A 13307-nucleotide genomic window follows, 5' to 3' on the forward strand; every position below is an offset into this window, starting at 1 on the left:
TTAACATGTGGCCCCTGTAACCTTGGTGCTTACAAGGAATCTGATGTGTGGGGTGGTCAGCTGCATGGAGGGTAAAGCGCAGTGAGTGTCACACACAGCAGGCGACCCTGATTTAGGCAAAACACAGTGAAGCTGCTCTAGGGACTGAACTTCTCTGAGCGGCCCTGAAATAGGCATGTCCTCCAGGAGTGTTCTGTTATATTTATATGATTTCTGTTTTGATATGGACTCAAATGAACAAATGCAAACAAACCAAATTGAGAGCAAGGGTCTAGAAAAAAGAAAACTCAGAAAGGACCCCCACGGAAAGGCCTGTGAGGTGTGGGAAGAGATTGGGTGCATACTGGAAGCAAGAGCTGGGCTCACAGATGTCCAGAGGGGACCTGCTGTCCTACACGGGGACCCTGCAGTAAGCCTTGTCTTTCTGTCTTGCAGGTGGTGCCGGGGAGCGGGAGAAGGTGCCAGCCAACCCTGAGGCGCTCCTGCTCATGGCCAGCTCCCAGCGTGACATGGAGGACTGGGTGCAGGCCATCCGACGTGTCATCTGGGCCCCACTGGGCGGAGGTACTTCCCGAAACTCGCATGCCCACCCTGTAGAACCCCTGTCTACAGGTAATCTTGTCCTCTTGCCCCAAGCCCCCAAGTTCTCTCTTGCTTGGGCCTTGCTGGCTGCTGCATCTTGCATGTCTGATGGCAGCCTGGTTCTTTTGCTACTGTCCTTGAAGTCACGCCTCCCGCCTAGTACTTAGCCCCCCTGGCAGGGGACATGAGCATGTGGCCTTTACATGCTAGTCTCTTTGCATCTAGATACCCTGCTGAATGCTGAGTGGCCTTCACACACAGTACAGGTTGTTCATATCCAATTCCTCAGTCTTCACCATTCCCTTTTCCTAGGCCTCCCTGCCACACTGGAACCCAACCCCGACCCCTGTGCCCATTTCCTGTTCTTAATCTGCTGTTTGCTTGCTTGTTCATGCAAAGCATTCAGTTAGTGGTAAATGATACCTGGTCTATCCCAGGGACTTGGGAACTCAGTAGTGAACAGAGCAGGTGGTGTCCCTGACTCCCACGCCTTGCTGTCTGCCACAGTCTATAGACAAGACAAGACAGACAAGTACACATATCTGAGGTGTTCATGAGTGAGAGATGCAAGGGAGCAAAGGGACTAGGAAGTGGAGATGAGGACATTGGGAGGGGAGGGGAGAAAAGTGGCTAGGCAGTGGGGCCGTGGAGGGCAGTGTTTAGATGTCACTGGGGATGCCACAGGGCACTGGGGACAGTGGACTTAGATTGAAAGCCTTTTAGTCATCCAGTAAGGAGAGGACCACAAAGATAAGAGTGGCCATAGCAGGCTGGGACAGAGTGAAACAAGCAGAGATGGGGGGACGTGGGGTGCTGGCTGTGGATGAATTCTAAAGGGAGCTTCTGGGCTTCGTCCAGGTCTAGTCCTGGGAGAAAAGGAAGTGCTGACTGCAGACACAATAGGTTGTTGTCCATATGAAGTCATCTCCAAGAGTGTTCATGACAATGTCACCATGTTGGGGTGAGGGGAAAGAGGGCACAACCCCCTGGTTCTAGCCATGGTGTGGACATCCTCTTTTCCTGTAACATTCGTCAGGCAGGGACGGATCCTCACCTTTGGGAGTTCCAAGCCCACATCCAGATCCGACAAGCCCTGTGCCTTCCACCTCCTACCTGACCAGCTCTTCTCTTTTATTGCTGGCTATGACCTGCCTGATCACCTTCACTAAGTCTTGTGTAGAAGGGTAAATGTAATGTTGGAAGTTACGATGGTTCTTCTGTTGCCCCTCACTGGGGCAGCCTCATGATCACCGCTGAGTTGACCCACAGACCATTTAGTGGCCTGGGAAGACCAGAGCCACCCAGAGACAACCTCTGTAGCCTCCAAGGACCTCTTTTTTGTGCCAGGACATTGAAAGTGAAGCCAAAGGAACAAAGCAGAATCCGGAGCAGACATCATGTGCTTTGGCTGTAGCTCATAAGAGGTGATGAGCATCAGAGAGAGTTTACAGAGAGGAGAAGGACCGATCTATACCTAGTAAACCAAGGCCATGCATTCTATAAAAGTCAGTTCGGAGCTGGACAGGGAAGCAGTGGGTTAAGGAGAGGTTTGTAACGTGTGAACCCATCATGATTCTCTACTCAATAAGGCAAGGGTGAGCCAATAGAAACATGGGCATGGCTGGAATGAGCACGTTGCAAAGAAGCAGTTCTCACGGTCTGTGAACATGGTGAGTGGGCTCAAGCTCATTGGTCACCAAAGAAATGTGAATTAGGCCCCATGATACCTCTACTTGTCACCCAAGTCTTGTATATATCTATAGTTGGTTGTTTTTTTTTTTTTTTCTCTCTAGCTCTTTGGGGGGCCCACCACCCAGCTCACAACTAAATCACATGGAGTCTTATTCTTTCTTATGAATGCCTGGCCTTAGCTTGGCTTGTTTCTTGCCAGCTTTTCTTAAATTATCCCATCTATCTTTTGCCTCTGGGCTTTTTACCTTTCTATATACCTTTCTTTACTTCTCACTCTGTGGCTTGCCATATAGCTGGGTGGCTGGCCCCTGGAGTCCTCCTCTCCTTTCACTCTTCCTCCCTCTTCTCTTTTTCTCCTTCTATTTATTCTCTCTGCCTGCCAGCCCCACCTGTTCTTTCTCCTGCCTTGCTATTGGACGTTTAGCTCTTTATTAGACCAATCAGGTGTTTTAGACAGGCAAAGTAACACAGCTTCACAGAGTTAGACAAATGCAACATAAAAGAATGCAACACATCTTTGCATCATTAACCAAATGTTCCACAGCATAAACAAATGTAACACATCTTAAACTAAAACACTCTACAACAATTATCAGCAGGGAAGTTGCTTGGAGGTATCTGGTAAAGTCACTGCCTTGGCACACAGGATTCAGCATTTCCCTTGGCAAACAGATCCCATATAGAGATGTGCACAGTTCCAGGAAATGCAGCAAGGTTTCACAGCCCCGAATTTATGGTAGTCCCAAACTAACTCTAGCACTTAGCGACATTATGGGTAAATAACTAACTTATTCTTACAGTGGGAAACTCTACAGTGGGGTGAAGGAATCCACCAGAGCCCCACCCAATAGCTTATATTAAAATTATAAAACTGTGGAACTGAAGAAGCCAATCACAAAGTGGCATACTAGGATTCCTTAATGAATGTAAGATGAACGATAACGCAGAGGGAATGATGGCGTTTATGGATGCTTAGGGAGCAAAGGAAAACAGAGAAATGAATGCCTCCAAAAGATAACAAGGAGCTGGGCTTGGTGGCACATACCTTTTAATCCCAGCACTCGGGAGGCAGAGACAGGCGGATCTCTGTGAGTTCCAGGCCAGCCTGGGCTACAAAGCAAGTTCCAAGACAGCTAGGACTGTTACACAGAGAAACCCTGTCTCGAAAAAAACCGAAGGAGTGGGGGAGGGGAGGGCAGATAAAAAGGAAGGAGAAGAGAAGGGCATACGAGTTCTTTAATGTTCTCTAGCTTGATTGGAGTAGCTGTTACACAGATATGTATAAATGTATAAATCCATTCATTTCATTATTTTTTGAGGGGTGTACATATCACTGTAAAAAAGAGACGAGGAACTAAATGTAAACAAGGGATTGAGTAATTTGTTCAAGATGATAAAGCCAGTTAGGTGCAAATGTCAGTGCTGGCCTCAGGGACCTCGCTTGGTACCAGCCTATGCAGTATGTGGAAAGGCACCCATTCCGAGCTTGCCTGCATGCAGTGGCCCAGCCCACGTGTCCATCACTCCCTGCACGAGCAGAATGGGGAGTATTGACAGCCTTGCTCTTCCCATCAGGCCTGGGTTTTCTGTGACCCAGAAGGCCATGTGCTGTATGTAGAAGAAACATGGACACTAAACAGGAACTGTCACCCAAGCCACCCAGTGGAAATGGAGAAGCCCCAGGTGGGAGTGAAGCCAGACATGTCTGGGCAAGCCTGGAGCTTGCAGGTGGGCCTAGCAGGCACCACAGGTTTCCTGGCAGAGTCATGGTTAGCCTGGTTATGGGAGGCTTAGAGGATCAGTCCTCCTCTGTCCCTGTGGGAGTCCTTTCTAGGTTGTCTGTTGTGGTAGCAGTCAGCCACCTCGGACAGGCAGACAACATGCCTGCTGCAGAAGGAAGAGCCTGCCATCCTTAGAGAGAAGAAAGGTGGGCAGTGGGTACTGTCAAGAGCCTTCCCTGGAGTGGCTTTGTGGCAGTCACTCACTCAGCTAGCCACAAGTGTGTCCTTAGGACTGGGGAGTTGGCCATGAGCAGGTCAGAAAGGCCTAGTCTGAATGGAGCTCGTTTTCTAGTAGGGGAGGGGACCATAGCAAGCTAAGAACCCAGTGCAGGCAGCGGTCAGTACAGTGCATTCAGGCCAAAGGCAGCGGTTAGTGCAGCGCACTCAGACCAGAGGCAGTGGTCAGTGCAGCGCACTCAGGCCAGAGACAGCGGTCAGTACAACATTCTCAGGCTGGAGACAGTAGTCAGTGCAGCGCACTCAGGCCAGAAGCAGTGGTCAGTGCAGCGCACTCAGGCCGGAGGCAGTGGTCAGTGCAGCGTACTCAGGCCGGAGGCAGCAGTCAGTGCAGTGTACTCAGGCCAGAGGCATCGGTCAGTGCAGCGTACTCAGGCCGGAGGCAGTGGTCAGTACAGTGTACTTAGGCTAGAGGCAGTGGTCAGTGCAGTGTACTCAGGCCAGAGGCAGTGGTCAGTACAGCGCACTCAGGCCAGAGGCAGCAGTCAGTGCAGCGCACTCAGGCCAGAGGCAGTGGTCAGTGCAGTGTACTCAGGCTGGAGGCAGCGGTCAGTGCAATGTAGTCAGGCTGGAGGCAGCGGTCAGTGCAGTGTGGTCAGGCTGGAGGCAGTGGTCAGAGCAGGGCACTCAGGCCAGAGGTGGCAGTCAGTGCAGTGTACTCAGGCTGGAGGCAGTGATCAGTGCAGGGCACTCAGGCCAGAAGCAGCAGTCAGTACAGTGCACTCAGGCCAGAGGCAGCAGTCAGTGCAGTATACTCAGCCCAGAGGCAGTGGTCAGTGCAGTGCACTAAGGCCAGAGACAGTGGTCAGTGCAGTGTACTCAGGTCAGAGACAACAGTCAGTACAGTGTATTCAGGCCAGAGGTAGCGGTCAGTACAGTGTACTCAGGCCGGAGGCATCGGTCAGTACAGTGTACTCAGACCAGAGGCAGTGGTCAGTGAAGTGGACTCAGGCCGGAGGCAGTAGTCAGTACAGTGCACTCAGGCCGGAGGCAGCGGTCAGTGCAGTGTACTCAGGCTGGAGGGAGCAGTCAGTGCAGTGTACTCAGGTCGGAGACAACAGTCAGTGCAGCGTACTCAGGCTGGAGGCAGCGGTCAGTGCAGTGTAGTCAAGTCGGAGGCAGCGGTCAGTGCAGTGCACTCAGGCCAGAGGCAGCAGTCAGTGCAGTGTAGTCAGGTCAGAGGCAGTGGTCAGTGCAGTGCACTCAGGCCGGAGGCAGCAGTCAGTGCAGGGCACTCAGGCCAGAGGCAGCGGTCAGTGCAGTGTATTCAGGTCGGAGGCAGTGGTCAGTGCAGTGCACTCAGGCCGGAGGCAGCGGTCAGTGCAGTGTACTCAGGCTGGAGGCAGTGATCAGTGCAGGGCACTCAGCCCAGAGGCATCGGTCAGTACAGTGCACTCAGGCCAGAGGCAGCGGTCAGTGCAGTATACTCAGCCCAGAGGCAGTGGTCAGTGCAGCGTACTCAGACCAGAGGCAGTGGTCAGTGCAGCATACTCAGGCTGGAGACAGCGGTCAGTACAGTGTACTCAGGCCGGCGGCATCGGTCAGTGCAGTGTACTCAGGCCGGAGGCATCGGTCAGTACAGTGTACTCAGGCCAAAGGCAGCGGTCAGTGCAGTGTACTCAGGCTGGAGGCAGCGGTCAGTGCAGTGTACTCAGGTTGGAATCAGCGGTCAGTGCAGGGTACTCAGGCCAGAGGCAGTGGTCAGTGCAGGGTACTCAGGCCAGAGGCATCGGTCAGTGCAGGGTACTCAGGCCGGAGGCAGCGGTCAGTGCAGTGTACTCAGGCCGGAGGCAGCAGTCAGTGCAGTGTACTCAGGTCGGAGACAACAGTCAGTGCAGTGTACTCAGGCTGGAGGCAGCAGTCAGTGCAGTGTAGTCAGGCTGGAGGCAGCAGTCAGTGCAGTGTACTCAGGCCGGAGGCATCGGTCAGTGCAGTGCACTCAGGCTGGAGTGGGCATGGGACTGGAGTTTGGTAACATCTGAATGACCAAAATGAAGCAGCACACGACAAGTGCTGGCCCAGGAAGTGCATGATGCTGATGAGCAGCCAGGGAGGCCAGGGAGGACTGAGTGAAGGGGACAGAGAAGGAGGAAGACCAGGAGAGGGGCTTGTCATCATGCTGAGGCAGCTGTCTCCCCAGGGTGGAGAGAGAAGCCACAGAGCCTGACAGTCCCTGGGGCTGCTGTGCTGAGAAAGAAAGGATGAGGGAGGGAGACAGGGTACCCAGGACCAGGAGCGATGCTGGCAAGCACAGTGGGAATCACATATCCGTGGGCTCAGCCACAGACTGGAAACTGGAGACATTACCATTAATTACCTTTTAAACTGTAGAACCTAACAGTGATTTACATAGCATTTACATTAAATACAAATAATCCAGAGATAACATATATAAAAAAGTATATTTAAAGTGTAAATTCAGGGCCTAGAGAGATGGCTCAGTGGTTAAGAGTACTTGCTGCTCTTCCGGGGGACCTGAGTCCAGTCCCCAGCACCCACATCAGGTGTCTTACAACCACCTGTAACTTCAGCTCTAGGGGATCTTCTGGCCTACACATTTATCATAACACATACACACACACACACACACACACACACACACACACACACACACACACGTATATACATAAAGACACAAAAATATACACATAAATAAAAAATCAAATTAAAGTATAAATTCAGTGGTAGAGCACCTTCCTAGCATGCACAAGGCCCTCACTTTGATCCCCCCAGCACTACAAAATGAGAAAAGACATAGAATTGGAAAGCTATGCATAGGTTACTTGCAAATATGACACCAATTTCCCACAAGGGACTTGGGCATCCTCTAGTTTTGGTATCCCTGGGAATCTAGAACTGATCTCCATAGATATTGCAGGCTGACTGCCATTGAATTCTTCATTTTTGTTGAAGGTAGAACCAGTAATTATTTCCCACATGGGATGAATGTAAGAGAGGGAACGAGGAAGTCACAGTTTGACTAAGCACTAAGACAGATTAGCTAATAAAATACGCAATACAAGGACTACCAGAGATGCAGTTGTTTGGGTGACTGGGGCTTAGTTTGAAGTGTGTATTAGATGCTGAAATTTGGGTGTCCATATTTACATCTTGTAATTAGAGGGTGTGTGTGGGGTGGGACCAGGCTGGAGTGAGAATTGTCAGGCTACTAGCTTCAGAAGCCATGAGGATTCATAAGAAGCAAGCGTGGTAACCGGACAGCAAAGGATACAATTGAACTACTGCCAGGCAGTGATGGCGCAACACCTTTAATCCCAGCACTCGGGCGGCAGAAGCACGTGGATCTCAATGAGTTTGAGGCCAGCCTGGTCACCAGAGGGAGTTCCAGGACAACCAAGGCTATACAGAGAAAAAGAGGAGGAGGAGGAGGAGGAGGAGGAGGAGGAGGAGGAGGAGGAGGAGGAGGAGTCAGGTCATCAGGGTCAGTGGTAGCAAGTGCTGGCTGATTCCCAGAGTAGGGTGCAGTTGAGCATGTTCATTGGCTTAGCTGAGTTTGGTCACAGTGGTCATGACAAATGACAGTGGGGACTGGGTGTGTGTGTGCACAGCAGCTCTTTCAGGAAGTCTTGTAAAGAGAGAGGATAGGACAGTGGCTGGAGTAGCAAGCTGAATAAGGAGGGTAGGAAGGTTTGGATGGGATACAAAACAGTATTGCAAAAGGCTGATGGAGAGGGTCAGAGCGCCCAGGTTTCCAGATCATCAGGGGATCTTAGCGCAGTGAATCCAGCCTCAGGACACTTAAAAATCCACGAATGTAATAAGTATATCAGTGTCTAAAGACAAAATTCACATGTTCATCCATTAGACTCAGAAAAGTGGTTTCTCTCCAAATGGAACATAACACAAGAAGAGGCGTCTCTCCAAGCCCCAGGGGTGGGAATCGGGGGACGGCTGGTACAGTGCTCATTTTGTGAGGTGTCTCTCCAAGCCCCAGGGGTGGGAATGGGGGGACGGCTGGTACAGTGCTCATTTTGTGAGGTGTCTCTCCAAGCCCCAGGGGTGGGAATGGGGGGACGGCTGGTACAGTGCTCACTTTGTGAGCATGAGGACCCGGGTTCAATCCCCAGCACCCGTGTTAAAAAACCCCATGTGGTGGTGGTTTAATTCCAACACTGGGAGGCAGAGACAGGAGGATTTCCTCAGACTCACTGGCCAGCAATCTAGTCTAAAAATGACAAACTCTAGTACCTCGGTGAGAGTATGTCTTAAAAATAAGGTAGACGACATTCCTGAGGAACGATACTTGAAATGGACCCCTCTAGCCAACATGTGCACCACCACCACCACCATCACCACAACCACCACCACCACCACCACCACCACCACCACCACCACCACCACCACCACACACAGGGCTGGCACGAGGGCTCAGTTGGTAAAGTGCTGTCATGCAGGAATGAGGACCTGAGTTTGGTCCCCAGCACCCACATAGAAGTTAGACCTGGCAGCATGCACCTGCTGCCCCAGCACTGGCGAGGTAGAGACAGACAGGAAGATCCATTCTAGCCTGATTGGTTAAGTGAGAGACTCTGTCTCAAAAATTGAGCGGGGACTGCCAAGATGGCTGAAGGCACCTGCCACCAAACCTGAAGACCCGAGTTTGATCCCCAGAACTCACATAGTGGAAGGAGAGAGCAAACTCCCACAAACTGTCCTTTGGCCTCCACACGTGTACACACACACACACACACACACACACACACACACACACTGAATAAAAGGGACAGGAAGGTAGAAAACAGTAGAGGAAGACACAGTCCTAGACCTCTGTCTAGGCCCCCACTTGTACACACATGCACGAGCACACACAGACACACACACACACACACACACACACACACACCTATGTGCGTACACTTACACACAGCCCCACAGGTAACCTCAGACTTGAGGGAGGGCCGCTGTATGCTTCCAGCATGGACTGGAGGTGTTGGCCTGGCTATTAGGCAAAACTCATAATGAAAAGCAACCCGACTGTAGAACGGGGAAGATATCTCTGTTTATTCACGATGTGAACTTTCCCCTTCCACTTCCCTGATTTAAAAAAAAAAAAAAAAAAAAAGATTAATTTTAATTTGTGTGTATGTGTGCCATGTTTTTGTGGGTACCCCCGGGAGGCCAGAAGATGGTATTGAATCTCCTGGAGCTGGAGTTACAAGCAGTTGTGAATTGCTTGATGAAGAATTGCTCACGAGTCAAACTCAGGTCCTCTGAAGAGCAGCAAATGCTGTTAACCACTGAGACAAGTTCTGTCCATCCCCAGCATGATGTACATAGAAAGTCCTCAGAAATCTGCCAGAAAGTGATTAGAACCTATGAAACAAAACCGAACAAACCACAATAAAACCCCAGCCAGTCAGTGGTGGCGCACGCCTTTAATCCCAGCACTCGGAGCAGAGGCAGGTGGATCTCAGTGAGTTCAAGGCCAGCCTGGTCTACAGAGCGAGTTCCAGGACAGCCAGAGCTACAAGGAGAAACCTATCTCAAGAAAAAAAAATAACTCAGGTTTGCAGAATAAAGGTCAATGTATAATAATCAATTATATTTGTATGAAGTAGCAGTAATAAAATAGAAAATGAAATTAGGAATAAAATACTTGGAAATACATTTAACTTTTACCCTAAAAACAACAGAGCATTATTGAAACTGAAGACTCTGATCAGTGGGCAGATCTCCCATGTTTGTGCATCAGAAGCTTTTCATTAAGAAGAGGGAGCCTTTGGGGCTGGAGAGATGGTTAAGAGTGCTTGCTGCTCTTGAGAGACCCGAGTTCAGTTCCCAGCACCCACACCAGGAAGCTCACAACTGCCTGTGACTCCAGTGCCAGGGGATACAATGCCCTCTTTGGGCCCCCATGGGTCCTTATACTCAGGTGTACGTACACATAGACACACTCAAGTACACATAAAAATAAAATCTTAGACTGAAAAGGAGGGACAATCCCCAGCCCAACCACTGGACTTCTGCACCAAGTTAAAGGGACACACACTGGCTAAGAATCAGTGGGGAAGGACATGCCAGCTCTCTAGGAGGAGAGATAATAGTCAGATGTCCCTAGAACTGTCTCAGTATCTGATGGGCAGCCAGCCCCTCGAAGCATGGGATTTATGTGCACATGGAAAGTTCTCTGGAAAGCCAACTGTGACAGGCAGAGTGGGGTGAAGGCCTGGCCCCGGTTTTTGATCCGGGTGTGACCTAGCCCTGCTGCTCTGAACCTTGACATTTCTCTGGACCTCTGTGATGACTGCAACCTACAAGGTCCCCCCTCTCCTCCGGGATCCGTACAGCTTTGTATCAGCTCTCTGCTCTCTGGTCATCTTTGCTTATCCTTCCCTTCTTCTTGTGCCCTGGTCACACTGAACTCTTCAGCTGTCCCTTCAGTTATGGTGGCACCTGCCAGAAGGACTGGGGTACCTTTGTAAAAACAGCATTCAGCACTGGAGGACTGTGGAAGAATTGGGTAACCACAGGGGTTAGGGTTACTCAGGTACAGGTGTCTCCTCACACCGGACATAGGTCAGGAGAATTAGTTGCGGTTTGTGGCATAGTTGGTTCAATACATTCGTGGACAGCTGGCATGAGGGTGGTTGCTCCTGCAGTGTGACCTGTAGTCCTCTTGACTGCATCAAGGACACCGCAAGAGCCTAGCAGCTGCTAGTCAGTCAGATTCCTTATTCTTTGCTTATTTACAGGAAAATGCACATCAGAAGGAATGCTTACAATCTAAGCCAAAGAACTTACCATTAGTGCCAATAGTGATTATAACAATGTTTACACCTGCTGGGTGCCCAGGGAGAGGTGGTCCTCCTGCCTCTTATCAGCTTTTATTTTTGGTTTGCTAATAGCCACCTTAGAGGGTGTGAAGTGGTGTTTCATTGTTTAAACAAAGTGTTGCAAGAAGGCCAGAGCCAGCCAGGAGGTTATCTGGTGGAAATTTGCCAGAACCCGGCTAGCCTTGGCAGAGGGGAACATTGATGTGGGCTGGAGAAAGCTCTGGCTGAGAGTCAGGTGGTGGGTGAGCGCTTCCTGGCCCCCTTCAGGATATGGGCTTTTACTGCTCTGGGAGATGGGGGGAGAGCATTGGAAAGTTCTGAGGCAGAGAATGTGATGCTCTGACATTCGGTTTTGAGGGGACCTCTGACTGCTCCCTGGATAGGCAGGAGGGGAGGTCCAGAATTTGGACTGTCCATGAAAGAGTGCAGCTCCTCTCCTGGGCCCGGCTGGTGAACTGAGCAGATTGCAACTCTGTTCAGAAACTGGGAGTGATGGATCTCCAGGATGTGATGTGAGAAAGGGAGGTGTGAACACTGACTCCAGGAGTCGTGCTGAGCACCTTGCAAAGACAGAGGTCAGTGACAGTGAAGAGGACCCAGCGTGGAGCAGGCTGGGGCCAGGCTGGGGCGGGGGTAGGGGTGGGGGTTGTGAGAGCATGGCGCTGTCTAGACGCATTCGGGTTTGAGCTATCTGTGAGCTTGTATAGGCAGCTAAGGTTGGAGTCAGAGGGCTGGGGACCACTTCTCCCCAGCACCATTTGCTCCCTATCTCAGCCGCACTGGGAGACTCAAGAAGACAGTCTCATTTCCAGTTCCAGTGAATGTCAATGTGCCAAGGCAGTGAGTCCGAGACTGGGATTCAGTTACTTGAACCTGGTTCCGATGCTGTCTGCTCATTCTAGTGAGACACGAAGGTTCAGATACCAGGTGGAGACTTGCCCACTGGCCTGGCATTGTAGTCTAATATAGGGCAGATCAGGCATCCACAGTGTCCTTGGGTCTCCTTCCCCGAAGCACTTGAGGCCTGTCCCCTAAAAGAGCTCCAGAAGCTGGTGATCTGGGATCCTCAAGTCAGGGAGACAGGTGGTAACCGCTGTTCTAGGCTCAGCAGAGCCAGGGCATTAGACCATCTACTGGGAAAGCCAAGGCCAGAGCAACTGCTTTATCTGGGAGCTCCCTGCAGCACACCCCTGCTCAGCCACCTCCGCTTCCTTCCACCCTGTCTTCCCTTCCTCCTTGTGCAGCCCTATTGGCCAGCCTCCCCTCACTACGCTACACAGAGCTCAGCGCTCTTGCACACACAGCTTAGAGATGGCCATCGGAGCTGAAGAGCCCACCTGCCACCAGGCTGTTCATGGAAGAGAACCATCCTCATGGTCTTGCTCTCCAGCTCCCGCCTACCCCCAAGGGCGCTCCCAACCCCACAGACTGGAACTCAGTGAAGCCAGTCTGGTGAGAACCAATAGGCAGGAGGGCAACTGCAAACCCCCATTCATCTGGGGATTTCCTAGGCTGGTAGGTCTAATTCGGGGACCTCCAGGTTGGGAAACTGGGGTTCAGATAGGAGAAAACAAGCCAGCACCATCGTCTACCCACCCTAGGGGGAGTAGGTAGGTGCCTCTACCCTCCCCACTTCCAGATTGACCGAGGAGACAAACTGGGCACTTTGGATTATACGCTCTTGGATGGAGGACTTTAGCTCCACGTTCAGGTTCAGGGCCTGGACTAGGAATCTCAGTGTCCCACAGCTCAAAACTTCTGGGAGCATGGGCTATCCCCAGGGACCTATGGGAGCATGGGCTATCCCCAGGGACCTATAGGAGCATGGGCTATCCCCAGGGACCTATGGGAGCATGGGCTTTCCCCCAGGGACCCAGGGAAGAATATGCCCCTTGCCTTTTCCACTTCCTGACATGTCCCCTCATCCCCTCTGTCTCTTGTAGTTCAAGTTACCCTGCACCCCTTGACAGTCCACGGCAGCCTTTCCACCCCCAGCCAGCTCATACCTACCAAACCCCTCTGGCTGTGTAAGGTGAGGAAGTCACAGGTTCCAGGACAGGACATGGACACCAAAATACCCCATTTGAAATAAAGACGGGATGTGATTGAGACTGGCTGGCTCAGCCTGTCTTTATTTACCATTTTGATACTTGGATCATTATGGATTTTTTTTTTTTGCATTAAAGTTTATTTTATTTTGTTTTTGTTTTGAAAAAGGGTC

General features: G+C 51.1%; 1 protein-coding gene across 1 annotated transcript in view; it reads left to right on the plus strand.

The window, feature by feature from the left end:
- The window catches only part of Arhgap22 (Rho GTPase activating protein 22), a 141043-nt gene that overhangs the window by 106027 nt on the left and 21709 nt on the right, over nt 1-13307 (plus strand). Inside the window, exon 4 of the mRNA XM_059274124.1 lies at nt 436-564. Coding sequence (XP_059130107.1) covers nt 436-564 — 129 coding nt within the window. The remainder of the gene's footprint in view (nt 1-435; nt 565-13307) is intronic.

Source organism: Peromyscus eremicus, chromosome 9 (genome assembly GCF_949786415.1).
Source record: "Peromyscus eremicus chromosome 9, PerEre_H2_v1, whole genome shotgun sequence".
Taxonomy (NCBI): domain Eukaryota; kingdom Metazoa; phylum Chordata; class Mammalia; order Rodentia; family Cricetidae; genus Peromyscus; species Peromyscus eremicus.